The following is a 26,806-nucleotide window of genomic DNA, read 5'->3' on the forward strand; positions in this document are numbered from 1 at the left end:
TTCCAGTTACAGGTAATTCCAGAGACTGGCTTGGCCTGGGAACACGAGGGGATTAGAGGGTGGACTGGGCGGGGGGGCCGGAGGGGCGGGCAGGGAGCCACCTGCCGACCCGAGCCAAGGAGCCGAGTCCATACCGAGGTGGGGCAGCCCCGAGACCTCCCAGGTACCCACACGTCCCCTGGTTCGGGGGCCTCAGGCCCCTGGTGGGAGAGGCTGGGGGACCGGAGTGGGACAGAGGAGCTCACGTGGGGCAGCGGTCCTGTCCGGAGCCACCGTCGGGATAGAGCCCCGTTCGAGCCTGGCCCTGTGGGGACGCCGGGCGGGGGGGGGGGGGGGGGCCGGGCGGGGAGGGGCCGTGCCTGCCGGGTGCTGAGGCATCCCGAGGAGGGCGGCTTCCCCGAGGGCTCAATAAAAAGATAACCCACAGATAGCCTGAGTCAATACTCCCAGGGGCCCCTCCGGAGCCCCCACACCTGTTTTCTTGATAAACTGGCAAACGCCCCACCCTCCCCTCGCCCCTCCCCTGCTCTCCCCGCCTCTGCCGCTCCCGCTGGGCCATATAAGGCCCGGACCCCTGCCCCAGTCGCTCTCCCTCCCGCCCTTCTGAGCCGCCATGGGGCTGCCGCTCGCCCTCCTGGTGGCCGTCGGCCTGGCCCTGAGCTCCCCCGGGGCCGCAGAGCTCCAGAGAGGTGAGAGGCGACAGGAAGGCCAGGGCGGCCCCGAGGAGAGAGAGGCTCTACCTGGGAGTCGTGGCGCTCCCTGCCCAGCTTCGGGGTGCGCCACTGGGGTCGGGCGTTCTGTGCACCAAGCCCTGCAGGTTTTGGGTGCAGGGAAAGAAGCAGGGAGAGTGGTCTTGGGTTCGTGCCATCTCTTTGGTGGCGATCTTCTGGCCAGAGCGTGTGTCCGGAGTGTGGTGCCTTCTGGAAACACCTGCGTGGGGCAGGCAGGGGCAGCCAAGAGGGGCCGGCTGTCAGGGACCCTCAGAGGGCCAAGGCCAAGACGGCCCTTCTGCAGAGTGGGGTGTTGGATACATGATGAAGGGGTCGTTCCAGAAAAGACTGGATGATGTAGGCGGGTGACGTCTCCCTCTGACGCGGGTTGGGTGAAAAAGCCCCCGGAGGGGAGCTGGCCTCGAATATTCGGATGCCACGTGGACACCGCTTGAGGGTGCGGGGACGCGGTCCCGCTGGGTGAGGGACACGGAGTCCGGCCATGACAGGGCAGGGGACCCCGGGCCGGGCGGATAGGGCACGTGGGCTTCCGGAGAGCCCTTCTGTCCCCACTGCCTGCCCGGCAGGTCCCATGCCAGGCTGGGGCATGAGGGTGTGGCAGCTAGAGATGTCCTTCCGGGCGGCTGAGACCCCCTGGGCCGGGTGAGCAGGGTCCAGCATGGGCCACTCGAGCAGGACAGCCTCACGGAGGGTGCTCGGAGGGCGGCTGCCAGGCAGGCCTCGGGACAGGCCTCCTGGGGGCGCGGGCTGCTCACCCCCGCACGCCCCTGCTCCCCCAGAGGGCAGGGCCCTGAACCACGGCCACAGCGTCTGCAGCACTTGGGGGGACTTCCACTACAAGACCTTCGACGGCGACGTCTTCCGCTTCCCCGGCGGGTGCGACTACAACTTCGTGTCCGACTGCGGGGACTCCTACAAGGAGTTCGCAGTGCACCTGAAGCGGGCCTCCGGCCGCGACGGGGGGCACCCCGGGCTCGAGTACATCCTGCTGACCATCAAGGACGACACCATCTACCTCACCCGCCAGCTGGTTGTAGTGAACGGGGCCATGTGAGTGCGGCTGGGCGGCGGCCCCCTGTGGGGGTGAGGGGCTCCCTGCCCCGCCCCTGGGGGCCCCCCGGGCAGCACCCAGGCTCCAATTGCAGAAGGGGGAGCCGGCGGGAGCCCCTCCCCTCCCAGGCCATTTTCCCCCATTGTCTCTGGAACAATGGGGCTATAAGCTGCATTCCTGCCCGGCTCTGTCCTTTGTCTCCCCCAGTCCCCGTGGGCTGGGCACAGACCTGGTCAGGGGGTGGGCAGAGCCAGGCTCTGAGGACCCTGCGGAGGGGGTGCGGACAGGGAGACAGGCAGGCGGGGGTGGACAGGGGCTGTTCCGCCGGGGTCCAGGTCGGCCCAGAGAGCGGACAAGCTGTGCTCCCCACACACTGGCTGGGAGCTGAGGACCCCCACGCGTGGCCTCAGGCCCCGCCCTGTCCCCCGGGGCAGAGGGGTGGCGGAGGGCCTGCCTCGGTGGGCGGCTCGGTGGGCTCGCGAGTGAGTCCCGCCCCCTGCCCCCACCCCAGGGTCAGCATGCCGCACTACAGCTCCGGGCTGCTCATCGAGAAGAACGACGCCTACACCAAGGTCTACTCCCGCGCGGGACTCACCCTCATGTGGAACCGCGAGGACTCCCTCATGGTGGGTGCAGCCCCTCCTGGGGCCTAGGGCCTGGGGCCAGGGGCCTCCTGCAGGCCTCCGGGGTCCAAGGGGAGGGATGGTGCCCGGGGCCCGGCGCTTGTCACGGTGGGTTCCGTGTGGGCCGGCAGCGCTGTGGGGGAGCCCGGCCAGGGCGGTGCAGCCCTCCCAGGGTGGGGAACCTCGGGGTGAGGGGAACTGGGCTCGCCCTCCCCCCGCCCAAGCCCCTCCTGGTCCTCGGCGACCCCTGCTGCCAGCCCTCCCACCGCGCCCAGTGCCACTCGGAGGCGACGCTGAGGCCAGCCCGGCCGTGGGAGCCTCACCCCCCACCGTGGCCTGTGGTCCTGCCGGCCCCCGGCCCCTCACCCGCCCCTCGTCCCCCAACAGCTGGAGTTGGACAGCAAGTTCCGGAACCGCACGTGCGGCCTCTGCGGGGACTACAACGGCCTGCAGACCTACTCCGAGTTCCTGTCTGACGGTGAGGGCCTCCTCGGGGGCGGCGGGGGCGGCGGGTGGGCAGGCTCCAGGCGCCCCCGGCTGACGGCCCGTGCCCCCCAGGCGTGCTCTTCAGCGCCGTCGACTTCGGGAACCTGCAGAAGGTCCACAAGCCCGAGGTGGTGTGCGACGACCCCGTGGAGGATCCGGACCCCGAGTCCTGCTCCGAGCACGTGAGTCCCGGCCGGGGCCGGGGCGGGGGACTGCTGGGGGAGGGGGGCGTGGGCGTCGCGGGAAGGGGCGGGCGTGGGCCTCACCGAGCCCCGCGTGTCTGCAGCGCGCCGAGTGCGAGGAGCTGCTGGCGGCCGCGGCCTTCGCGGACTGCGAGGGGCTGGTGCCGCGGCCGCCGTTCGTGCAGGCCTGCGTGCAGGACCGCTGCCGCTGCCCGGACGGCCCCTCCTGCGCCTGCAGCACCCTGGCCGAGTTCTCCCGCCAGTGCTCCCATGCCGGCGGCCGGCCCGGCAACTGGAGGACCGCCGAGTTCTGCCGTAAGGGCCACGGGGCGGCCGGCATGGCCGGGGAGGCGGGTGCCCCTGGGGCCCTAAGGGGATGCCGTCGGGGGGACGCCCTGCTCTGCTGCCCGCCGCGCTCCCCTGCCCCGGGCGTGTGTGCCCGCTCAGGGGCCTGCCCTTGTCCTTCCAGCCAAGAGCTGCCCCGGCAACATGGTTTACCTGGAGAGCGGCTCGCCCTGCATGGACACCTGCTCCCACCTGGAGGGCAGCAGCCTGTGCGAGGAGCACCGCATGGACGGCTGTTTCTGCCCGGAAGGTGTGCGGCCCGGAGGCCACGGGACAGGGGCTGCGGGTGGGCGCACGGCCCCGATGCGGCCCCCGAGGCCGGTGCACCCGGAACCGGGGTGTGGGGCAACAGTACCAGAAGCGAGGGGCAGGGCCTCCCTCCCTGGCAAGTGCGGAGGACCCCCTCCCCCTAAACACACGCCGTGGTGGCTTCGGGGAGTCTGGGCGGGGCTCCTTCCTGGTCATCGCTCTGCGGGCTCACGTCCTCCTGCCCCACGCGCGGAGCCCCGAGGTCCCCAGGAAGGCGGTCTGGGGGCCAGGCTCCCGCAGCATGGGGAGGGGCACGGGGGCCGCCCCACCTCTCACACAGCAGCCTGCGGCTCTGGCCCGACCGGCGGGAGCCCTGGTGTGGGGATTCTGGGCCTCCTGAGGCCTCCGGCCGGCCAAGTGTGACGTCGCGTCCCGCACCGTCCAGGCACCGTGTACGATGACATCGCAGGCCGCGGCTGCGTCCCCGTGACGCACTGTCACTGCAGACTGCACGGGCACCTGTACCCGCCCGGCCGGCGGCTCAGCAGCGGCTGCGAGGAGTGGTGGGTCCGGGGCCTGGGGGGCTGGGGTGGGGCCTGGGGCGCAGGGCTGCGGGGCCGCGGGGCCGGGGTCCGGGCTGCAGGTCCGAGGGGCCGGGGGCACCGCTGAGCTGTGAGTCCCGCCGCCCACAGCGTCTGCACCGCCGGCCGCTGGGTGTGTGAAGACTTGCCGTGCCCGGGCACCTGCGCCCTGGAGGGCGGCTCCCACATCACCACCTTCGACGGGAAGAGGTTCACCTTCCACGGGGACTGCTACTACGTGCTGATCAAGGTAGCCGGCCGGGCGGCGGGCGGGCGGGCTGAGGTGGGGCGCGGCCCCGCATCGGGCTCCCTGCCAGTCACTGCCACCGCCCCTGTGCCCGGCAGAGCGACCACAACGACTCCTACGCCCTCCTGGGTGAGCTGGCCCCCTGCGGCTCCACGGACAAGCAGACTTGCCTGAAGACGGTGGTTCTGTTGGCCGACGACCGGAAGAACGTGGGTGCCCCCCTGCCCCCGCCCAGCACCCCGGGGCCCCCAGCCCCTCTGAGCCCGGCCGTCCCCTCTGTCCCTCCGGCAGGTCGTGGCCTTCCAGTCGGACGGCAGCGTGCTGCTGAACGAGCAGCGGGTGAACCTGCCCCACGTGACCGGTGAGTCCCTCCCCGGAGCGGCCGGCGGGGTCAGGGGCTGCGGGCGGGAGGGCGGCCCCGCAGCTCCAGAGCCCTCGCTGACCGGCCGCGACGCCCCTGTCCTGCAGCCAGCCTCTCTGTCTTCCGGCCGTCCTCCCGCCACCTCCTGGTCAGCACCGCTGTGGGGCTCAGGCTGCAGGTACAGCTCGAGCCCGTCATGCAGCTCTTCGTGACGCTGGACCAGGCCGCGCAGGGGCGCGTGCAGGGTGAGTGCCGCCCGGGGCGGGCCCCGCTCAGAGGCCCCGCGTGGGGCCCATCTCCCCGCCCCCTGCCCCTTCCCAACCGTGTGCTGCCCCTCAGGCCTCTGCGGGAACTTCAACGGCCTGGAAGGGGACGACTTCAGGACGGCCGGCGGGCTGGTGGAGGCCACGGGGGCCGGCTTCGCCAACACCTGGAAGGCCCAGTCGAGCTGCCATGACAAGCTGGACTGGCTCGACGACCCCTGCGCCCTCAGCATCGAGAGCGGTGAGGCTCGGCCTCGTGGGGCGTGTGGTGAGGGGGGTGGAGGCCGGGTGGTCAGCCCGCGCACCTGCTGCCTTCTGCCACGTGGCTGCTTTATGGTGGCCCACGGGGGCTGCCCGCCAGGAGACACAGCAAAGGGGCCGGCCCTGCTCGTTTGTCACTGGCTGGTGGCCCTCGTCCCGCTGGTGCCATGCCGTGTCACCCACCAGGCCAGGGGAGGTCGCGGGGGGGGGAGGTGGTGGGGACCCCACCTTCCGAGGGGGGTGGTCTTGCACTGGATGGAGAGGCCTGGGTGGCCAGGCAGTGCGCTCAGGGGATGAGCCGGAGGGGGCCGCCCCTGCTGAGGTCCTGACCCCCCACCCCAGCCAACTACGCCGAGCACTGGTGCTCCCTGCTGAAGAAGACGGAGACTCCCTTCGGCAGGTGCCACTCGGCCGTGGACCCCTCAGACTATTACAAGGTGTGTGGGCCCCGCACGGTACCCCTCACCCCCTGATCCCGGCCCACACGGTGTGCTGTGTGCCCCGGGCTGGGCCTGACCCCTGCCTGCAAGGCTGCTGCTGGGGAACGCTGAGCACGTTCGTGTAAGCACACGTGTGTGTGCGTGCGTGTGTCTGCGCGTCACACAGGAGTGTCAGTCTGTGCGGATATGTACGGGAGTCACTGTGCATGTGTGGCCGTGCACGCGGCGTCTGTGCGTGTCTGTGTGCGCGCGTGTGTGCCTGTGTGCGCGTGTGTCTGTGTGCGCACGCGTGTGTCTGTGTGTGCGTGTGCCTGTGCGTGCACGTGTGCGTCTGTGCCTGTGCGCGCGCGGTGTGCCGCCTGCCTCCCCCCACCACGGCCTGCCTCCTCCGCCCCCAGAGGTGCAAATACGACGCGTGTACCTGCCAGAACAGCGAGGGCTGCATGTGCGCCGCTCTGTCCTCCTACGCCCGCGCCTGCGCTGCCAAGGGTGTCCTGCTGTGGGGCTGGCGGGAGCAAGTCTGCAGTGAGCGCCGTCCCCGGGAGGCGTCGGGTGCCCTGGGGCGGGAGGGGTCGGCCCACTGCTCTCTACTTGAGGGGCTCCCTGGGGGCGGGGTGGGGACTCCCGGGGACCCTGGCGGGCCCCTTGGCTGGACAGGCCTCTGCCTCTCCCGGACGGCAGTGGGGTGCTCGGGAGCGGCCGGTGGGGAAGGGAGCTGGGGTCGCCCCTTGGCGCCTCACGCCGCCGCCCCCCCATCTCTGCAGACGAGGACGTGGGCTCTTGCCCCAACTCCCAGGTGTTCTTGTACAACCTGACCACCTGCCAGCCCACCTGCCGCTCGCTCTCCGAGGCCGACGCGCACTGCCCGCAGGGCTTCGCGCCCGTGGATGGCTGCGGCTGCCCCGACGGCACCCTCCTGGACGAGAAGGGCCGCTGCGTGCCCCTGGCCCAGTGCTCCTGCTACCACCATGGCCTCTACCTGGAGGCCGGGGAGGTGGTGCTGAGGCAGGAGGAGCGCTGGTGGGTGGCCTGGGCTGGGAGGGGGAGGGCCCACGTCCCCGCGCCACTGGCGTGTCTCCCCCACCCCGTCCCCTGCCCGCCAGGAGCCAGGCCCGCTCACCTCCGCCCTCTTCCCCTCAGCGTCTGCCGGAACGGGAGACTGCACTGCAGACAGGTCAGGCTGCTCGGCCAGAGTAAGTAGGCGCCGCCCCCCCCACCCCCGTCCTCGCTGGCCCCCCCACCCCGACGTCCAATGAGCTGAGGTGGTCCCTCTGTCCCCCAGGCTGCTCGGCCCCAAAGATCTACGTGGACTGCAGCAACCTGACTGCCCTGACCGTCCAGAGCTCGCGGCCCACCAGCTGCCAGACGCGGGCTGCCGGCCACGTGCGTGTGGGGGCCCGCCACGGGGGAGGGCGGACGCAGGCTTCCTCACTGGCCCTGGGGTCTGGCTGCCGGGTCCCGCACACGCATGGGCCTCCTCGGCCCTCCCCGTCCCTGGGGTCCCCGCCCAGCCCATGGAGGGCTCGGGGCCACGTGGAGACCCCTGGCCGGCAGCCTGCGCCTGTCTCCTGGGCCAGTGGTGAGCCCGAGAGAGAGAGAGGACAGAGGTTGGGTGGGCAAGGGACAAAGGGGTGTCTGCAGTGCGAGAGGAGGGGCAGCTCCGGGAGAGGCGGCTTGGCCATCGGGGCCTGAAGCCTGCCGTCCGGCCCCGCAGTATCAGACGGTGTGTGTCAGTGGCTGTGTGTGCCCAGACGGGCTGCTGGATGATGGCCGTGGCGGCTGCGTCAAGGAGGACGAGTGCCCGTGTATGCACAACAAGGACGTGTACTCCCCCGGGGACAAGGTCAAGGTGGACTGCAACACCTGGTACGTGGTTTGGCTTCGCGGGAGTGGGGGGGGCGCAGGGGGGGCCACACAGACGAGGCCGTGGAGGCCGGGCTCGTGCGCTGCTGGTGGGGCCGTCCCCGTGGCGCCCGCACGGCCGGGCCGCCTCTAAGCAGCGGGGAAGACCTGGGCCCCTGCGGCCCCTCCAGGCCCCCTTCCCGCTCTCCTCAGCACCTGCCAGCGAGGGCGCTGGGCGTGCACCGAGTCCCTGTGCCACGGTTCCTGCTCCATCTACGGGAGCGGCCACTACGTCACCTTCGACGGGAAGCACTACGATTTCGACGGGCACTGCTCCTACGTGGCGGCTCAGGTGAGGCCAGTGCACCCCAGCCCTCGTCCCGCGGCCCCGCACCGCCCTCCGAGCCGCCGTCAGCCTGGGGAGGGGGCCCCGTCGACGGGGGCGCGGTTGGGGCCCAGCCCTGCCTCCGCCCTCCCGTTCTCTGACCCTCCTGCGCCACACGGGGAGCGAGGGGCTTGTGCGTGGGGTTAAGGGCCCTCGCCTCGTGGTGACCGCTTTTACGGAGGAGGGAGCCCAGCTGGGGTGGGGCCGGGGGGCACGGTGGCCTGGCCGGTCTGGCTCACGTCCTCTGTGGGCCCCCAGGACTACTGCGGCCGGAACGCCTCCTCGGGCTCCTTCAGCATCATCACTGAGAACGTCCCCTGTGGCACCACGGGGGTCACCTGCTCCAAGGCCATCAAAATCTTCTTGGGGGTGAGTGCCGCCGGGCCCTGGGGAACGCGTGAGCCCTCGCGGCTCCTTGGACGCGGCCAGTGACAGGGCCTCTCCCCTGGGCACAGAGGACGGAGCTGAAGCTGGAGGACAAGCACCGGCTGGTGATTCAGCGGGACACGGGCCACCACGTGGCCTACACCACGCGGGAGGTGGGCCAGTACCTGGTGGTGGAGGCCAGCATCGGCGTCATCGTCATCTGGGACAAGAAGACCACCATCTTCATCAAGCTGGCCCCGTCCTACAAGGTGCGCGGCAGCCCTCACCGGCCCGCCCCCGCCCCCCCAGGTCCCCCCCAGCCCTCCACCCCCTCCCACTCAGTCCCCCCGTCCCCCAGCCCGTTCCCGGAGCCCCCTCAGCCCCCCCAGCCCCCCGCTCTCTGTCTCTGCAGGGCACCGTGTGCGGGCTGTGCGGGAACTTCGACCAGCGCTCCAGCAACGACTTCACCACGAGGGACCACATGGTGGTGGACAGCGAGCTGGACTTCGGGAACAGCTGGAAGGAGGCCCCCACCTGTCCGGACGTGAGCGTCACCCCGGATCCCTGCGCCCGGAACCCGCACCGCCTCTCCTGGGCTGAGAAGCAATGCAGCATCATCAAGAGCTCCGTCTTCAGTGTCTGTCACAGCAAGGTGGGGGGCGGGCCTGGGGGCGGGGCGGGCCTGGGGGCGGGGCGGGCCTGGGGGCGGGGCGGGCCTGGGGGCGGGGCGGGCCTGGGGGCGGGCCCAGGGCACACAGCGCCTTCTCCCGCAGGTGGACCCCAAGCCCTTCTACGAGGCCTGTGTCCACGACTCCTGCTCCTGTGACACGGGCGGGGACTGTGAGTGCTTCTGCTCGGCCGTGGCCTCCTACGCTCAGGAGTGTACTAAGGAGGGGGCCTGCGTGTTCTGGAGGACGCCGGACCTGTGCCGTGAGTGTCCGCCTGTCCTGGAGCAGAGGGCTGCGCAGTGTGGGGACAGCAGTCCTCACCCATGGAGTGATGGGTTATTGGGGTCTCGTGCCGCCTCCCTGGCCCCAGGGGCTGAGTGTTGCTCCTCAGGGGCCGCGCTGGCCTGGCCTCAGCCCTCCCTGAGTCTGACCCCCACCCCTGCCCCTGCAGCCATATTCTGTGACTACTACAACCCCCCAGACGAGTGTGAGTGGCACTATGAGCCCTGTGGGAACCGCAGCTTCGAGACCTGCAGGACCGTCAACGGCATCCACTCCAACATCTCCGTGTCCTACCTGGAGGGTAAGCGGGCCTCGGCGTGGAGGGACGCTGTCCCCATGCGGCTGGGGATCTGAGGTCCAGGTGGGCCAGGCCCACCGCGCTGCAGAGTGCGTTCCGCAAGCTTAGAGAGGCAGAAAGAATCCGCGAGTGGACGGTGCCCCCAGGAAGCTGCAGATCAGCCCAAGACAGGGTGTCTCGGACTCTGGGTCCGGCAGACTCTGCAGGGCCTTGGAGCTGGGAACTAGGGGCATGGGGCAGTGAGCCTGCTCTGGGGGCAGCATCCCAGCCCATGCGAGGAACGCAGGGTCAGGAGGCTGGGAGGGGGTGCTGGCTGTCCCTTTGGCCATCTGGCAGTGCGTGGGGCCCAGTGTGGGGGGGTCCAGTCCCCTGTCCTTTCTTTCCCTGGCCTTCCCGGAGGAGCATCCTGGAGAGAAGGACCTGCCGTGGTGGGGACGATGGGTGGGGTCTGGTGGCCGTGGGACCCTCTGCCATGGTCCAAGCCCCATGCCCCCTGTCCTGTGCCCGCCAGGCTGCTACCCCCGGTGCCCGGAGAATAGGCCCATCTACGACGAGGACCTGAAGCAGTGCGTCACGGCGGACGACTGTGGCTGCTATGTCGGGGACACCCACTACCCGCCTGAAACACCCGTTCCCAGCGAGGACGACTGCCAGTCCTGGTACCCGAGCTCAGCCCGCTGGGGTCCGGGGCTGTGCCAGATGCGTGCGCACACACACGTGCACCCACAGCCACACGCACGCACGCATGCACGGGCCGACACAGAGCCCCACGGGCACACCGTGGGAGCCAGGCGAGCTCCCATGCGTGGGCAGAGGACCTGGGGCTGGGCCTGGGGCGCTGAGGGTGGGAGGTGGAGGCCGGGAGGCCGGGAAGGGCACGTCTTCGTGCTCTGCAGCTCGACGCTTGCTTTCCAGCGTGTGTACCAACGCCTCGAAAGTCGTCTGCCAGCCAGAAGAAGGTGAGCTGCCCCCCCGTGTCTACCCCAGCGCAGCGGCCCCCAGGAGAGCCCCCAGGCTGCCTGCTCTGGACTCTGGGGGCAGGGCTCCGTCTCGCCCTCCCTGGGCCCGGGGCCCCGCAGGGGCCTTTCCCGGCTCAGAGCTGGCTCTGACTCGCAGCAGCCTCCCCACGCTTGTGACGGCAGCCGAGGCCACCTCTGTGCCGTCCAGTTTCTGTGCCCTGATGGGGGGCCCAGTCGGTGGAGTCCCGAGGGGGCACTGGTCTGGCATTGGTGGGGGCTAAGGGATGCCTGGGGGGTTCTTGACAGTCTCTGTCCTTTTCCTGCCGTGTTGACCTTGGTCTCTGTCCTGCTCTCCAGGGAAGATTCTCAACTACACCCAGGACGGCTTCTTCTGCTACTGGGAGATCTGTGGCCCCAACGGGACGGTGGAGAGACACTTCAACATCTGCGCATCCACCACCTCCCGGCCGCCTTCCAGCACCATCCCCGTCACCACCGCCACCGCCACCACCACCCCGACTCCCAGCGCCCCCCCCGCCCCCAGCACAGGTGAGGCCCCAGGGCCACGCATCCCTCACCCCTAGGGCACCTGCCTTGCCCTGAGCCCAGCGGAAGCGGCCCTTCCAGGGGCCGGAGGCGGGCGGGGGGACGGGTCGCAGTGGGCTCTCACCTCGGCTTATGGGCTGGTGGTGACGATGATGGGCGTCTCAGCTTGGGGGTGTTCCTGGGCCCCTGGCCTTTCACCTTGTGATGGCAGCCGGCATCACAGCCACACCCCTGAGCCCAGACTGCAGTGGAGGACCTGGGGACACTTCCTGGGGACACTTCCTGGACCAGCAGGGGAATAGCCCCGAGGCTGTCTCTGAGGAAGCAGACAAATGTCCCAGACTCCCACGCGCTCAGTCTTGCCGAGGTGGCAGCCACCGCCGGACAAGCCACTGGGGCGTGGAAAGAGGAAAGAGGAGGAAAGAGGAAGTTGTACAAATGAAAAAGATTTTTCAGCGTGTCCAACCAGCTCCTGACAGGCTTCTTTCCCTCCCCGTTCATCTGTAGGTCCGACCTCCACCCCAGAAACTCCAGGTAGGTCCCACGCGGCCCCCATGCCGGGTGGGCCAGGAGGAAAAGGGAACCTTCCAGGAGACCCAGCTGTGGGGCCGGGTGGCCGGTGCCACTCCCTTGTGCAGAGAGGGTGCGCTCAGCGGTCCCCGGGCTTAGCGCCGGCCGCGGACTGGTCCTGGGTGAGAGCACGGTCGGGCAGGAGTCCAGGCCAGGCCCCTTCCCATGGGCCTCCTCACAGCAATGGGTGACTCTTCCTGGATTTACTTGTTTTGGGCGTTGAGGCCGGGGTCTGTCACCCAGGTGTGGCACAGGGGGCTCTTCTGTGTCCGGGGCTCAGCGCTCAGCTGCAGGACCGTGCCCGGCACTCTACTCTCTGAGCGGGCTCCTTGGCCATGATAGGACGGGCGGTCCTGGGGGCTCTGACTTCTCTGAGTCCCAGGGAGCTCCCCGAAGCAGCGTCCAGGGTGGGGACCAACCTTGGGTCTTCCTTCCTCAGGGCCGTGCTGTTTCTGGTCCGACTGGATCAACGAGAACCACCCCAGCCCGCACAGCGACGGCGGAGACCGGGAGACCTTCGAGGGCGTCTGCAGGGCCCCTGAGGACATCGAGTGCAGGCTGGCTGTGGAGCCCCACCTCAGCTGGGAGCAGGCGGGCCAGAAGGCGCAGTGCAACGTCACCTTCGGCTTCGTTTGCTACAATGAAGACCAGTTTGGAAACGGGCCATTTGAGCTCTGTTACGACTACGAGATTCGTGTCAATTGCTGTGTGCCGATGGAGGAGTGTCCTCCGTCCACAACCACGGCCGCCACGCCCGCCCCCACCACCACCTCCACCTCCACGCGCACGCCAGAACCCCCCACCACCACGCCCACCGCCACCACCACGCCCACCGCCACGCCCACCCCCTCGCCGACCGCCACGCCCACCGCCACGCCGACTACCACGCTGACCACCACGCCCACCGCCACGCCGACCACCACGCCCACCCCCTCGCCGACCACCACGCCCACCGCCACGCCGACCACCACGCCCACCACCACGCCCACCCCCTCACCGACCACCACGCCCACCGCCACGCCGACCACCACGCCCACCACCACGCTGACAACCACGCCCACCGCCACGCCCACCCCCTCACCGACCACCACACCAACCACCACGCCCACCGCCACGCCAACCCCCTCGCCGACCACCACGCCGACAACCACGCCCATCGCCACACCGACCACCACTCCCACACCAACGCCCACTGCCACGCCCACCACCACGCCCACCGCCACGCCGACCACCACGCCCACCCACACGCCCACCACCACCACCACAGGCACAGAGCCCCCGACCACCAGCACCACCACACCTATCCCTCCGTGTGTGCCTCAGTGCAACTGGACGGGCTGGGTGGATTCTGGTAAACCGAACCCTTCCAGACCGGGTGGAGATACTGAATCGATTCAGGGCCTCTGTGAAGAAGGCTGGGCAGCCAACATCTCCTGCAGAGCTGTGATGTTTCCCCACATTCCCATCGAAGAGCTTGGGCAAAACGTGGTGTGCGACCTCTCTGTTGGGCTGGTGTGCAGAAATGAAGACCAGAAGCCAGGGGGCATCATGCCGCCCATCTGCCTCAACTATGAGATCAATGTCGAATGCTGTGTATTGCCGGACCACTGTATTTCCACGCCGCCTCCTGGCAGCACGCCGACCTTGAACCCCACGATGACTATGACTACAACCACGGAAACCACGACCACCACCACGGGCACCCCGACCACCACCCACCCCACCACCACCACCTCAGGCACCCCAACGCCGACCCCTACCACGACCACGACGACGGGCACCCCAACCACCACCCACCCGACCACCACAACCCCAGGAACCTCAACGCCGACCCCAACCACAACCACGACCACGGGCACCCCAACCACCACTCCCATTATCACCACCACCATGGGCACCCCGACTTGGACCCCCACCATCAGCACCACCACGGGCACCGAGACCACAACGCCCACCCCGACCACCACGACCACCAGGACCACCACCGTGATCCCAGCTTCGACCAGTACCATCAGCACCACCACGGGCACCGAGACCACAACGCCCACCCCGACCACCACGACCACCACGACCACCACCGTGATCCCAGCTTCGACCAGCACCATCAGCACCACCACGGGCACCGAGACCACAACGCCCACCCCGACCACCCCGACCACCACGACCACCACGACCACCACCGTGATCCCAGCTTCGACCAGTACCATCAGCACCACCATGGGCACCGAGACCACAACGCCCACCCCGACCACCACGACCACCACGACCACCACCGTGATCCCAGCTTCGACCAGCACCATCAGCACCACCACGGGCACCGAGACCACAACGCCCACACCGACCACCACGCCCACCGCCACGCTGACCACCACGCCCACCACCACGCTGACAACCACGCCCACCGCCACGCCTACCCCCTCACCGACCACCACGCCGACCACCACGCCCACCGCCACGCCTACCACCACGCCCACCACGACGCTGACAACCACGCCCACCGCCACGCCCACCCCCTCACCGACCACCACGCCGACCACCACGCCCACCGCCACGCCTACCACCACGCCCACCACCACGCCCATCGCCACACCCACCACCACGCCCACCGCCACGCCGACCACCACACCCACCACCACGCTGACAACCACGCCCACCGCCACGCCCACCCCCTCACCGACCACCACACCGACAACCACGCCCATCGCCACACCGACCACCACTCCCACACCAACGCCCACTGCCACGCCCACCACCACGCCCACCGCCACGCCGACCACCACGCCCACCCACACGCCCACCACCACCACCACAGGCACAGAGCCCCCGACCACCAGCACCACCACACCTATCCCTCCGTGTGTGCCTCAGTGCAACTGGACGGGCTGGGTGGATTCTGGTAAACCGAACCCTTCCAGACCGGGTGGAGATACTGAATCGATTCAGGGCCTCTGTGAAGAAGGCTGGGCAGCCAACATCTCCTGCAGAGCTGTGATGTTTCCCCACATTCCCATCGAAGAGCTTGGGCAAAACGTGGTGTGCGACCTCTCTGTTGGGCTGGTGTGCAGAAATGAAGACCAGAAGCCAGGGGGCATCATGCCGCCCATCTGCCTCAACTATGAGATCAATGTCGAATGCTGTGTATTGCCGGACCACTGTATTTCCACGCCGCCTCCTGGCAGCACGCCGACCTTGAACCCCACGATGACTATGACTACAACCACGGAAACCACGACCACCACCACGGGCACCCCGACCACCACCCACCCCACCACCACCACCTCAGGCACCCCAACGCCGACCCCTACCACGACCACGACGACGGGCACCCCAACCACCACCCACCCGACCACCAGAACCCCAGGAACCTCAACGCCGACCCCAACCACAACCACGACCACGGGCACCCCAACCACCACTCCCATTATCACCACCACCATGGGCACCCCGACTTGGACCCCCACCATCAGCACCACCACGGGCACCGAGACCACAACGCCCACCCCGACCACCACGACCACCACGACCACCACCGTGATCCCAGCTTCGACCAGCACCATCAGCACCACCACGGGCACCGAGACCACAACGCCCACCCCGACCACCACGACCACCACGACCACCACCGTGATCCCAGCTTCGACCAGCACCATCAGCACCACCACGGGCACCGAGACCACAACGCCCACACCAACCACCACGACAACCACCGTGATCGCGGCTTCGACCACCACCATCAGCACCACCACGGGCACCGAGACCACAACGCCCACCCCGACCACCCCGACCACCACGACCACCACCGTGATCCCAGCTTCGACCAGCACCATCAGCACCACCACGGGCACCGAGACCACAACGCCCACCCCGACCACCACGACCACTACCGTGATCCCAGCTTCGACCAGCACCATCAGCACCACCACGGGCACCGAGACCACAACGCCCACCCCGACCACCACGACCACCACGACCACCACCGTGATCCCAGCTTCGACCAGTACCATCAGCACCACCATGGGCACCGAGACCACAACGCCCACCCCGACCACCACGACCACCACGACCACCACCGTGATCCCAGCTTCGACCAGTACCATCAGCACCACCACGGGCACCGAGACCACAACGCCCACCCCGACCACCACGACCACCACGACCACCACCGTGATCCCAGCTTCGACCAGTACCATCAGCACCACCACGGGCACCGAGACCACAACGCCCACCCCGACAACCATGACCACCACCGTGATCCCAGCTTCGACCAGCACCATCAGCACCACCACGGGCACCGAGACCACAACGCCCACACCAACCACCACGACAACCACCGTGATCGCGGCTTCGACCACCACCATCAGCACCACCACGGGCACCGAGACCACAACGCCCACCCCGACCACCCCGACCACCACGACCACCACCGTGATCCCAGCTTCGACCAGCACCATCAGCACCACCACGGGCACCGAGACCACAACGCCCACCCCGACCACCACGACCACCACCGTGATCCCAGCTTCGACCAGCACCATCAGCACCACCACGGGCACCGAGACCACAACGCCCACCCCGACCACCACGACCACCACGACCACCACCGTGATCCCAGCTTCGACCAGTACCATCAGCACCACCACGGGCACCGAGACCACAACGCCCATCCCGAGCACCACGACCACCACCGTGATCCCAGCTTCGACCAGTACCATCAGCACCACCACGGGCACCGAGACCACAACGCCCACCCCGACCACTCTGATCACCACGACCACCACCGTGATCCCAGCTTCGACCAGCACCATCAGCACCACCACGGGCACCGAGACCACAACGCCCACCCCGACCACCACGCCCACCACGCCGACCACCGTGATCCCGTCTTCGACCCCCACCATCAGCACCACCACGGGCACTGAGACCACAACGCCCACCCCGACCACCATGACCATCACCGTGATCCCAGCTTCGACCAGCACCATCAGCACCACCACGGGCACCGAAACCACAACGCCCACACCAACCACCACGACCACCACGACCACCACCGTGATCCCAGCTTCGACCAGTACCATCAGCACCACCACGGGCACCGAGACCACAATGCCCACCCCAACCACCCCGATCACTACAACCACCACCGTGATCCCAGCTTCGACCAGCACCATCAGCACCACCACGGGCACCGAGACCACAACGCCCACCCCGACCACTCTGATCACCACGACCACCACCGTGATCCCAGCTTCGACCAGCACCATCAGCACCACCACGGGCACCGAGACCACAACGCCTACCCCGACCACCACGCCCACCACGCCCACCACTGTGATCCCGGCTTCGACCCCCACCATCAGCACCACCACGGGCACCGAGACCACAACGCCCACACCAACCACCCCGACCACCACGACCACCACCGTGATCCAAGCCTCGACCCCCACCATCAGCACCACCACGGGCACCGAGACCACAACGCCCACCCCGACCACCACGACCACCACTGTGATCCCGGCTTCGACCACCACCATCAGCACCACCACGGGCACCGAGACCACCACTGTGATCCCGGCTTCGACCCCCACCATCAGCACCACCACGGGCACCGAGACCACAACGCCCACCCCGACCACCACGACCACCACTGTGATCCCGGCTTCGACCCCCACCATCAGCACCACCACGGGCACCAAGACCACAACGCCCACCCTGACAATCACGACCACCACCGTGATCCCGGCTTCGACCCCCACCATCAGCAGCAGCTCGGGCTCTACACCCACAGGTAAGACCACCATCCCCAAACCCCGACCTGAGCCGTCCTTTCGTTCAAACTCTCGGTTCACCTTTCCCCCTTCCACAGAATCAACTACGCTTCTGACCAGCACGACAGCCACCGTGGAGATTTCCAGCACACTCTCGCCCTCTCCTCCAACTGAACCGAAGGGTACTACCACCGGGGGCACCTCGGCCTCTCCTCCGCCCTCGGCTGGGAGCAGCACTCCAGGCACGTCATTGGCATGGAGACTGTGGGCTTGTGGTGTGCTCAGGCCCCTTAGTCTAGGCGAGCGAGCTTTCCTGCCAGGGAGCCGTACGGCTTCTCCCACGTGAGGTGCTGACCCCCGTGCTGCCTGGGGCGAGGGGTTCCCCAGTGAGTCTCCGGCAGGCCTCGCTTGCATGGCGGGGTCGGCCCCTGAGCATTGAGGGAGCTGCTGACCGTCGGGCCACGTGTGAGCGGCTGAGGGAGCCCCACTGCCCCCTACAGTGTCTTTCCACAGGCACAGCTGCCCGAGGCTCTTGTGCTCCATCCTTGGCAGTGTGATGGGCACCAGGGCAAAGCAGCCTAGGGAGGGGACCCCACTGTGGCATGTGGGGCCTGTGGGGAAAGGTGGCTGCCGGCCAGGTGCCCTAGGGACCCTTCTTATGTCCCCCACTTGTGCCTGTACGGCCCGGTAGGGCTTCAGAGGGCAGCTGGTCAGCACGATCTCAGCGGGACCGATGTTGGGATGCCGGCTGCCGCCTCCCCGCCGTGGCCCTAACACTGTGGCACGGTGGGCCCTGCTCTCCTTGCCCTCCCTTGAGGCCAAAAGCCAGGAAAGTGGACGACGGCCTTTCCACGCCACGTGCCACGCCTCGAGCGGGTTTTTTGCGAGGAGGTGGCAGTTACCGTCAGGCTCCTGTGGCCTCTGGGAGAGTGGTGCCGTCAGTTCTGCCCGAATCTCCCTTCCTACAGGCCCGCAGAGCTCTGGTCCCACCTCCTCGAAGACCACGCCTGCCAGCGAGACCACCACTGGGCCCCCCTCACCCACCCCGGGAAGCCCCTCCACACCCGCTCCTACGACTGCGTCCACGACCACCACAGGAACCCCCACGCCGCCCGTGCCTTCCAGGCCCCCGGCCGCCGGCACCACGACCTCCCCCGTGCCCACCCCCACTGTGACCCCCATCTCCACCCCCAGCGTCAGTGTGAGCACCGGCCCGGTCCCGTCCTCCAGTCAGGTCCGCTGCTGCGTTTTGAACGAAACGTACTTCGCACCAGGTACCCCAGCTTCTCACTCGGGCTCTCTGCTGACCGGCTGGTGGGGCTTTGGCCTCTGCTTTACCAGGGGGCAGGGGTCAGGCGTGAGTCGAAACCTGGATCTCGTGGGGGAAGCTGGGTGCTGGGTGTGGGCGGCTGTCCCTCCCCGTGGTCAGCCCCCTTTGCTGCAGCCGTGTGTCAGGGGCGTGGAGGTGCGTGGCCTCGTGGGGACGCGCCTGCACGCCCCGGTGGCCAGCCCTGTCTGGACAGTGGGGGACTGGCCTCTGCCCCGCAGGCGAGATGGTGTACAACGGCACGCACGGGGATACCTGCTACTATGCAAACTGCTCGGTGTCCTGCACCATCGAGATCTTCAACTGGTCGTGCCCGTCCACGCCCTCCCCGGGACCCACCCCCTCCAAGCCGACTCCCGCCTCAACACCCAAACCACCCACGCCCACAGCATCCAGCACAGTGGCCACCACCACGCCCCCTGCGTGCCCAGACTTTGATCCTCCCAGACAGGTCAGTGTGCTATGGGCCAGTTTTTGTCCCCTCGGCACCAAGCACGCGCACTAGGCCACCAGGCGTCTGGAGCCCAGGCGCGGCCTTTCCGCGGGTCCCCCCACGGCGCCCCCGTCTCTGCGGCTGCGCCATTGGCCTTCCGGGCGCAGGGCCCGCTCTAGCCCCCGCGTCTCCCCCAGCCTCCCTCGCTGCGGGGAGCCGGCGGGCAGCGAGCTGCGTCACCCATGGGGTGCCGGGTGGCTTGGGCTCCGGCGGGGTGGGAGGGCCCCGGCGCCCCTGAGCCGCGCCTCCGCCGCAGGAGAACGAGAAGTGGCTGCTGTGCAACTGCACCATGGCGATCTGCAAGTTCAACAACACCGTGGAGCTCGTGGAGGTGGAGTGCAAGGTCCCGCCCGAGCCCACCTGCGCCAACGGGCTGCGGCCCACGCTCGTCCACAGCCCCGACGAGTGCTGCCCGCACTGGGAGTGCGACTGTAGGTCCCTCGAGGCGCGGGACCCTTGGTGGGGGTGGGGTGGGGTGGCTGCCGGGTCCGAGGCCCTCGGGTGCGTGCGGGGCCGGGCTGGACGCTGTGGCTGCCTGCGGTGGGCTTCCTGCTCGCTGCCCCTCCCCGGGAGAGGTTGGGGGGGGAGGGGCTTGCCCCGGGGAGCACGGCCGCCCCTGCCGAACGGCGCTGCTCCCGGGGCTGGGGGAGCAGAGCTGGGCTCAGAGCCCGGGTCTTCCGGCTCCAAAGCGAGGCTCCGTCTCACAGAACGGGCTTGGACGCCCCGCGCGCCCCGGGAACCGGGGTTCCCGCTCGCGGTGCCCCTCCCGCCGGCTCCTGCCCCCAGCGCCGCCCGGGTCCGGGGCTCGGCGTGGCTCAGCGGCGCCCCCTCCGCAGGCTACTGCACAGGCTGGGGGGACCCGCACTACGTCACGTTCGACGGGCTGTACTACAGCTACCAAGGGAACTGCACGTACGTGCTCGTGGAGGAGATCACCCCTACGCTCGGCAACTTCGGCGTCTACATCGACAACTACCACTGTGATGTCCGCGACCGGGTGTCCTGCCCCCGCACCCTCATCGTGCGCTACCAGTCCCAGGAGGTTCTCGTCAAGACCCTGCAAATGATGCCCATCAAGGTCCAGGTGCGCGGCCAGCTCGGGGACACCCACGCGGGCCGCGCCGTGCGCCCGCGCCCTCGCTCCCTGGTGGACCACGCTGTCCCCTGACCTCCCCGCGCATGCGCCACCACCAGCCCGAGCCCCAGGTCTCTGGGAGGAGTCCCCTTCCCGAGCACGGCGCTGGCCACATGCTGGCATGGGGCTGCTTGTGTCCGGGAGCCGGGGGCCACACCCTCAGCCCCGGTGTCTCCGGGGCCTCTGAGTGCAGCATCCCCGTGACCTCCCCCGGGGACCAGCCAGGACAAGTCTGGCGAGAGCGATGGGAACGAAGTGGGAAAGGGACCAGGGCAGGTGCCAGGGGGCCGGGGGACAGGCTGAGGTCCGCCCACTGGACACACCGGCCTGAAAACAGGCGGGGGTGGGGGGGCGGTGATCCCAGGTGCCCTGGGAGGTCTCAGCTTGCCCCAACTCGCCCCTGTCAGACCCACGAGGCTCTGTTTCCCGAGTGGCCAGGTTGAGGCCAGCTGAGGGTCCCCCACGCCTGCCCGCTGGCCGTCCTGACCCCATGTCCGGCCACAGGTGCAGGTCAACAGGCAGGTCGTGGCGCTGCCCTACATGAAGAATGAGCTGCTCGTGTACCAGTCGGGCATCAACTACGTGGTGGAGATCTCCAAGCTGGGCGCCCTCGTCACCTACAACGGCCTTTCCTTCTCCATCACGCTGCCCCACCGCCTGTTTGGCAACAATACCAAGGGCCAGTGCGGTGAGCCCCTGGGCCCCCGCGGGCTCCTCCCCCCCGGAGGGCAGCTCGGAGGAGGGGGCTGAGTGAGAGCAGCTGCCGGCCCAGCCGTGGTCGTCCCGCTCCCAGCTCGGGGCCCCGCGGGAAGAGGCCGACGGGAGTCTCGATCCATCTGTGCTCTTGGCCCCCGCCTGACGGTCTCCGGGGGCCCCGGGCTGGAGAGGGAGAGGGCCTGGGGGCCGGTGTGTGCGACGTGGGCTCCCTCCCCGTGCAGGCACGTGCACCAACAACACCGCGGACGACTGTGTGCTGCCCAGCGGGGAGGTCGTGTCCGACTGCGAGTTGGCGGCTGACCAGTGGGTGGTGAACGACCCCTCCAAGCCACACTGTCCGCACAGCAGCGTCACCACCAAGCGTCCGGCCATCACGCCGCCGGGGGGCAGCACCACCTCCCGCAAGGACTGCGTCTCTCCTCTCTGCGAGCTCATCAGAGACAGGTGCCCTTGCCGGTCCCTTGCAGCTGTGGGGTCGGGGTCTCGGGGAGCCGCGGCCTCTCGTGCCATGCCCCCGTCTGCAAAGAGGAGCTGAGGCCCAGGGCTGAGCATGGGGCCGGGACGTCCAGGGTAGTCAGGGCGCCGTGGGCAGCTGCTAGGTCTCGGAGGGCCCAGGACCGGTGGTTCTCACGTCTGCGGGGCTGAGCTGTCTTGTCACATGGCCCCGTGCCTTTTCTGACCTCCCGATCTCTCCTGTCTCGGTGGGACTGGCTGAGCTGCAGGCCGCAGGGAGGGCAGCTGCCGGGGGCCAGGCCGGGCGCTCAGGGCCGGGACCCGGGAGAAAGCCCAGAGCGAGCGGCCATGCGAGCGAGGGCCTTGTCCCCAGAGCTGTGCGAGTTGAGTCTGGGGGACCCTCTGCTGGGGTCGCAGGCGGGGGTCCCGGCACCCGGAGCTGCCCTCCACCCCCCAGGCCGGCCCCCCTTCCCCGAGGTCGCGCTGTCGCTCCCTGGACACTGTCCTCCCGCGTGCGCCTGTTTTGGGGGGATGTAAGCCGAGCCCGGCTCCGGGAGGGCCTCCGGGTGGAGGCGGTGGGCGGGCGGGGAGGGCCGGCCCGGGCATGACCCGCCCCTCCCCCACAGCTTGTTTGCCCCGTGCCATGCCGTGGTGCCCCCCAAGCACTACTACGAGGCCTGCGTGTTCGACAGCTGCTTTGTGCCCGGGTCGGGCCTGGAGTGCGCCAGCCTGCAGGCCTACGCCGCCCTCTGCGCCCAGACCAACATCTGTGTGGACTGGAGGAACCACACCCACGGGGCCTGCTGTGCGTGTTCCGCCGCCCAGACCTGTGGCCCGCAGCCCGACGGGTCTCCGGGCTTCCCTGGGAGCCACGTCCGGCCTGAAGCCGTGCGGCGTGGGGAGGGCCGGGTGGGCAGGGAGAGCCTGCAGGCCTGGGCCTTGGGGCGGGAGGATGGGCTGGGCTGTGGGCGCTGGCTGCTGGGGCCCGAGGCTCCAGCCGACCTGGCTGGGTACCTGGGCACCTGCGTCCCAGCTCAGGGACGGCGTGGGGGGCTGAGGTGGGCAGCGCTGGGCGGCTGGTTGCCCTCGGCAGGTGCAGGAAAGGCTGGGCAGGCCTGTCCCTTGCCAGGGGGCCCGTGGACCCCTCCCTCTGGCCTCTGGCTCCTCTGACTGCCCTCTCCCTCCCGCAGCGATGACGTGCCCGCCTCACCGGGAGTACCGGGCCTGTGGCCCCGCAGACGAGCCCTCCTGCGAGTCTAGTGCAGCAGCTGTAAGGTGCGCAGGGACAGCGGCTCGTCCCGCGGGCGTGCGCCAGGGTGGCAGACACTTCAGGGCGTCGCGGCCCCGCGAGCCTGGTCCCTGCTGTGCACACACCCATCTCGTGACACCCCCTCCCCAGGTCCACAGCGCAGAAGAATGCCCGCCTGGTGGAAGGCTGCTTCTGTCCTGAGGGCACCATGAACTACGCCCCAGGCTTCGACGTCTGCGTGGAGATGTGTGGTAGGGCACCCGCCCTCGTGGCTCAGGGAAGCCCCCCGGGTCCTGCGGCTCCGGGATCCGCTAACGGACTTGTATTCTCTCCCTTCCCAGGCTGCGTGGGACCTGATGACGTGCCCAGAAAGGTCGGCCCTTCCTCCCGGTGCTGGGATGGGACTCACCCACACACCCGGAGGCTGGGGGCCGGGGCGGGTCGCACACGGGAACCGGGAGTCTCAAGCCCTGAGTCCTGTCGTTCAAGTCCTGGGAGGCTGAAACAGCAGGGGTGTCCCCTGGGTGCCCCCACCCCCCACCCACCTCCCAGCCTGCCTCTCCGCCCCCCTTTCCTCCTTCCCTCTTTCTTTCCCTCCTTCTACCCATCCACGCCCTCACCAGCCATCCTCTGTCCCTTTGTCTGTCCAACTGTCCACCCACCCCTCGGTCGTCAGACGCTCTGTCCAAACCCAACATGACATCTTGGCCACGGCGGTGCCGTTCGTGTCTCCCACGTGTGGCGGATTCCTTAGGTCTGGCCCACGAACCCCACACACACCTGTGGCAATTTGCCGCGTGCCAGGCCCGGGGGGTAAATGCTAGGAGCGGGTCCTGGCTGTGGCGTCAGCGATGCGGCCCCGTGTGCGGGGAGGTGGGGAGGGCACAGGTGTCCCAGGACCCTCGGCACCACGCCCGCCATGGTGCCCCTCCCGGCTGAGTCCTGGCGCCTGGCGGGCGACCCCAGCGCGGGGGCGAGGGGGTAGGCGCTGTGACCCCTGCCCGCCTACTTTCCGCCCCCAGTTCGGAGAGCACTTTGAGTTCGACTGCAAGGACTGCGTGTGCCTGGAGGGTGGCCGTGGCATCATCTGCGAGCCCAGGGAGTGCCGCCAGGAGCCAGTCACGTGCACGGAGGACGGCACCTACCTGGTCACTGAGGTCAACCCCGCGGACACCTGCTGCAACATCACGTCCTGCAGTAAGCCCCGGCGCCGGCCTCGCCTCCCCACCGCGCGCCTCTCACCCGGGCGGCAGGAGCTGGGCCAGCAGGACGCGTCCCCCACCCCCCGCCCCGCCCCGAGCTGCGGGTGGGAGGGGCCGCTGCCCGCAGGCCCTGCCCCTCCTACCTCGGCCTCCCGTCCCCCGCAGAGTGCAACACCAGCTTGTGCAAGGGGAAGCCGCCCAAGTGCCCGCTGGGCTTCGACGTGAGCAGCGAGACCAGACCCGGGAAGTGCTGCCCGTCCTACTCTTGTGGTCAGTGGGGCCTGGCGGTCGGGGAACCGCGGGGGGTCGCCCCCCACAGAACGCACGCCCGGCCCAGGCCTGAGGCCCGCCCTCCTGACCCGCGGCCCCTTCTCGTCCTTCAGTGCCCAAGGGGGTGTGCGTTCACGGCAATGCTGAGTACCAGGTGAGCCCCGGGCAGAGCGGTCGGCAGAGCGCCTGGCGGGAGGGGGGTGCCCGCCCTGGGACTCCCACGCCGTGCGTCGGGCCTGCGGACGACCCTCCTGCAGCAGGCGGCAGGCGTGGGCGGGGCCTCACCGGCCCCCCTGCGCCCCCAGCCCGGGTCCCCAGTGTACTCCTCCAAGTGCGAGGACTGCGTCTGCACCAACCGCACGGACAGCAGCTCGCAGCTCAACGTCATCTCCTGCACCCACGTGCACTGCGAGGACACCTGCAGCCCCGTAAGCGCCCCCGCCGACGGCCCCCGCCCGGCTCCCGGCTCCTCTCCTGCCCGCGCCGACCTGAGCGTGCGTGTCCCGCAGGGCTTCGAGCGGGTGGACGTGCCCGGGCAGTGCTGCGGCCAGTGCCAGCAGACCCACTGCATCGTCAAGAGACCCGGCGCCGAGACCGTCATCCTGAAGGTGCGCGGGGAGCCCCGCCGGCTCGCAGCACCGCGTCCTGCCTCTCCACACGGGCGGGGGGCAGGGCCGGCCCGGAGCCAGCGGCGGGGCCTGGGACCACTCCTGTGTCCTCTGCTGGGTTGGGCGCGGCTTCGCAAGGGTCCTGGGGCGGCCATGACCGGGACTACAGACTAGGGCTGGAAACACCGGGAGTGGCTGGCTCTTGCCCCCCGGGGAGTCCGACGCCAAGATCAAGGGGTGGCAGGACCCTACTCCCCGCAAAGGCTCTCAGGGACCTTCCTGCCTCTGCAGCCTCTGGGGCTCCAGGCAGCCCTGGGTTTGTGGCCACATCCGTGCACTCTCTGTCCCCCTTCCTGTGGGCCCTGCACTCTGCGAGGTCACTGGTGGCCGCCTGTGTCGTCCAGGACGGTCTGCTCTCCTGACCTCTAACTTCGTCACATCCAGAAACACCTTTCTCTGCACGAGGGCCCATCGGCAGGTGCCGGCGGTTAGGGTGTCGATGTGTCTGTGGACTGCAGGCTGGCGGTTGTCCCGGGGCCCCTCCTAGGTGTCCCCTGCCCGGTGGCTCGGGACGCGCTGGCTGGGTGTCCTGCTGTCCCTCACCACACCGCCCTCTGCCCCGCAGCCCGGGGACATACGTCACGACCCCACCAACAACTGCACCTTCTTCAGCTGCGTGGGCATCCACAACCAGCTCATCTCCTCCGTGTCCAACATCACCTGCCCCGACTTCGACCCCAGCACCTGCCTCCCAGTGAGTGGGGGTCCCCAGGGCAGTCCGGTCCTTGTCCCTCTCCACCCCGTGGCGGGGGGGGGGCTGCTCACTGTTGGGGGGCAGTGCCGGGTCCCGGGCTCACTCTCCTTCCCTCCAGGGCTCCATCACGCTCATGCCCAATGGATGCTGCAGGAAGTGTGAGTGCGGGCGGCCGGGCGGGGGCGGTCCAGCTGGGACCCTGGAGGGGGAGAGTATGGGGGCCGGCGTCTGTGCCTCTGCCCACTGGACGCTGAATTTGAGGGCGTCGTCCGGGGTGCCCTGCGTGCTGGGGGGCAGCCGAGGCCGGATCCGATTGGGGAGGGAGAAGCAGCCACAGGGAGGAAGCCATGGAGAAGCCCTGCCCCGAGCTCCCCAGACCCTCTGCTGGAGCTTCCGCCCCCTCCCGCCAGGCATCCCTCGGAATGAGACCAGGATCTTCTGCTCCACCATCCCCATGACCAAGGAAATTTCTCACGCCGGCTGCACCAAGACAGTCGTCATGAATTCCTGCTCGGGGTCCTGCGGGACCTCCGTCAAGTGAGGCCTGGGCCCTGGGGGATGGGGGGTGGGGTTCCCACGCCTGGGAGCGACTCCTCACCGCGGCCCTCCCCCCGCCCCAGGTACTCGGCCGAGGCCCAGGCCCTGGACCACCAGTGCTCCTGCTGCAAGGAGGGGCGCACCAGCCAGCGGGAGGTCGAGCTGAGCTGCCCGGACGGCAGCTCGCGGAAGCACAGCTACACCCACATCGAGAGCTGCTCCTGCCAGGACACCGTGTGCGGGCTCCCGCGGGCTCAGCGCAGGGCCCCCGGCCGAGAGCGGCGCGCCAGCCCCCGGGGCCTGCACCCGGGGAGGGACTGAGTGCCGTCCCGCTGTCCGGGCCCCCCACGCCGCCCTCCGCACGCCGCCCTCCCGCTGGCCCTCTGCGCTCCCTCGCCAAGCGGCCTCCTCTCGGCCGGTATTTATTTTCTGAGTCTTTATTCGATTCTTCGCTTTCCCAAATAAACTCGGGCAGACGCTGTGCCGGTGTGTTTTAGTGGGGCTGGGCTCTGGGTGGCTGCGGCGGGGCGAGTGGGTGAGAAGGCCCGGGGGGACAGCCC

At 69.2% G+C, this 26,806-nt stretch overlaps 2 protein-coding genes across 2 annotated transcripts; both read left to right on the forward strand.

Annotated features, from left to right (window-relative positions):
* The first annotated feature begins 537 nt into the window (after positions 1 to 537).
* LOC123948274 (mucin-2-like) lies at positions 538 to 26,727 on the forward strand. Its single transcript, XM_046014987.1, has 52 exons — positions 538 to 689; positions 1,511 to 1,781; positions 2,294 to 2,408; positions 2,793 to 2,883; positions 2,964 to 3,073; positions 3,178 to 3,388; positions 3,543 to 3,668; positions 4,113 to 4,230; positions 4,360 to 4,498; positions 4,594 to 4,704; positions 4,787 to 4,856; positions 4,964 to 5,101; positions 5,196 to 5,360; positions 5,723 to 5,817; positions 6,219 to 6,345; positions 6,585 to 6,840; positions 6,961 to 7,013; positions 7,103 to 7,203; positions 7,535 to 7,686; positions 7,876 to 8,014; positions 8,306 to 8,416; positions 8,503 to 8,682; positions 8,826 to 9,065; positions 9,187 to 9,343; positions 9,533 to 9,664; positions 10,173 to 10,320; positions 10,577 to 10,620; positions 10,978 to 11,169; positions 11,674 to 11,700; positions 12,176 to 13,425; positions 13,564 to 13,709; positions 17,454 to 17,521; positions 17,600 to 17,743; positions 18,470 to 18,775; positions 19,050 to 19,279; positions 19,578 to 19,752; positions 20,158 to 20,405; positions 20,961 to 21,144; positions 21,395 to 21,617; positions 22,253 to 22,431; positions 22,817 to 22,901; positions 23,026 to 23,126; positions 23,217 to 23,248; positions 23,898 to 24,072; positions 24,243 to 24,347; positions 24,461 to 24,501; positions 24,653 to 24,775; positions 24,857 to 24,955; positions 25,581 to 25,709; positions 25,828 to 25,867; positions 26,120 to 26,246; positions 26,330 to 26,727. The coding sequence occupies exons 1-52, from the start codon at positions 614 to 616 to the stop codon at positions 26,565 to 26,567; spliced, it is 8,343 nt and encodes a 2,780-aa protein (XP_045870943.1). The 5' UTR covers positions 538 to 613; the 3' UTR covers positions 26,568 to 26,727.
* LOC123948275 (histidine-rich glycoprotein-like) lies at positions 14,736 to 16,762 on the forward strand. Its single transcript, XM_046014989.1, has 3 exons — positions 14,736 to 14,970; positions 15,109 to 15,614; positions 15,792 to 16,762. Exons 1-3 carry the CDS (start codon positions 14,868 to 14,870, stop codon positions 16,653 to 16,655), a joined length of 1,473 nt encoding a protein of 490 aa, XP_045870945.1. The 5' UTR covers positions 14,736 to 14,867; the 3' UTR covers positions 16,656 to 16,762.
* Positions 26,728 to 26,806: the final 79 nt, after the last annotated feature.

Source organism: Meles meles, chromosome 8 (genome assembly GCF_922984935.1).
Source record: "Meles meles chromosome 8, mMelMel3.1 paternal haplotype, whole genome shotgun sequence".
Taxonomy (NCBI): Eukaryota; Metazoa; Chordata; class Mammalia; order Carnivora; family Mustelidae; genus Meles; species Meles meles.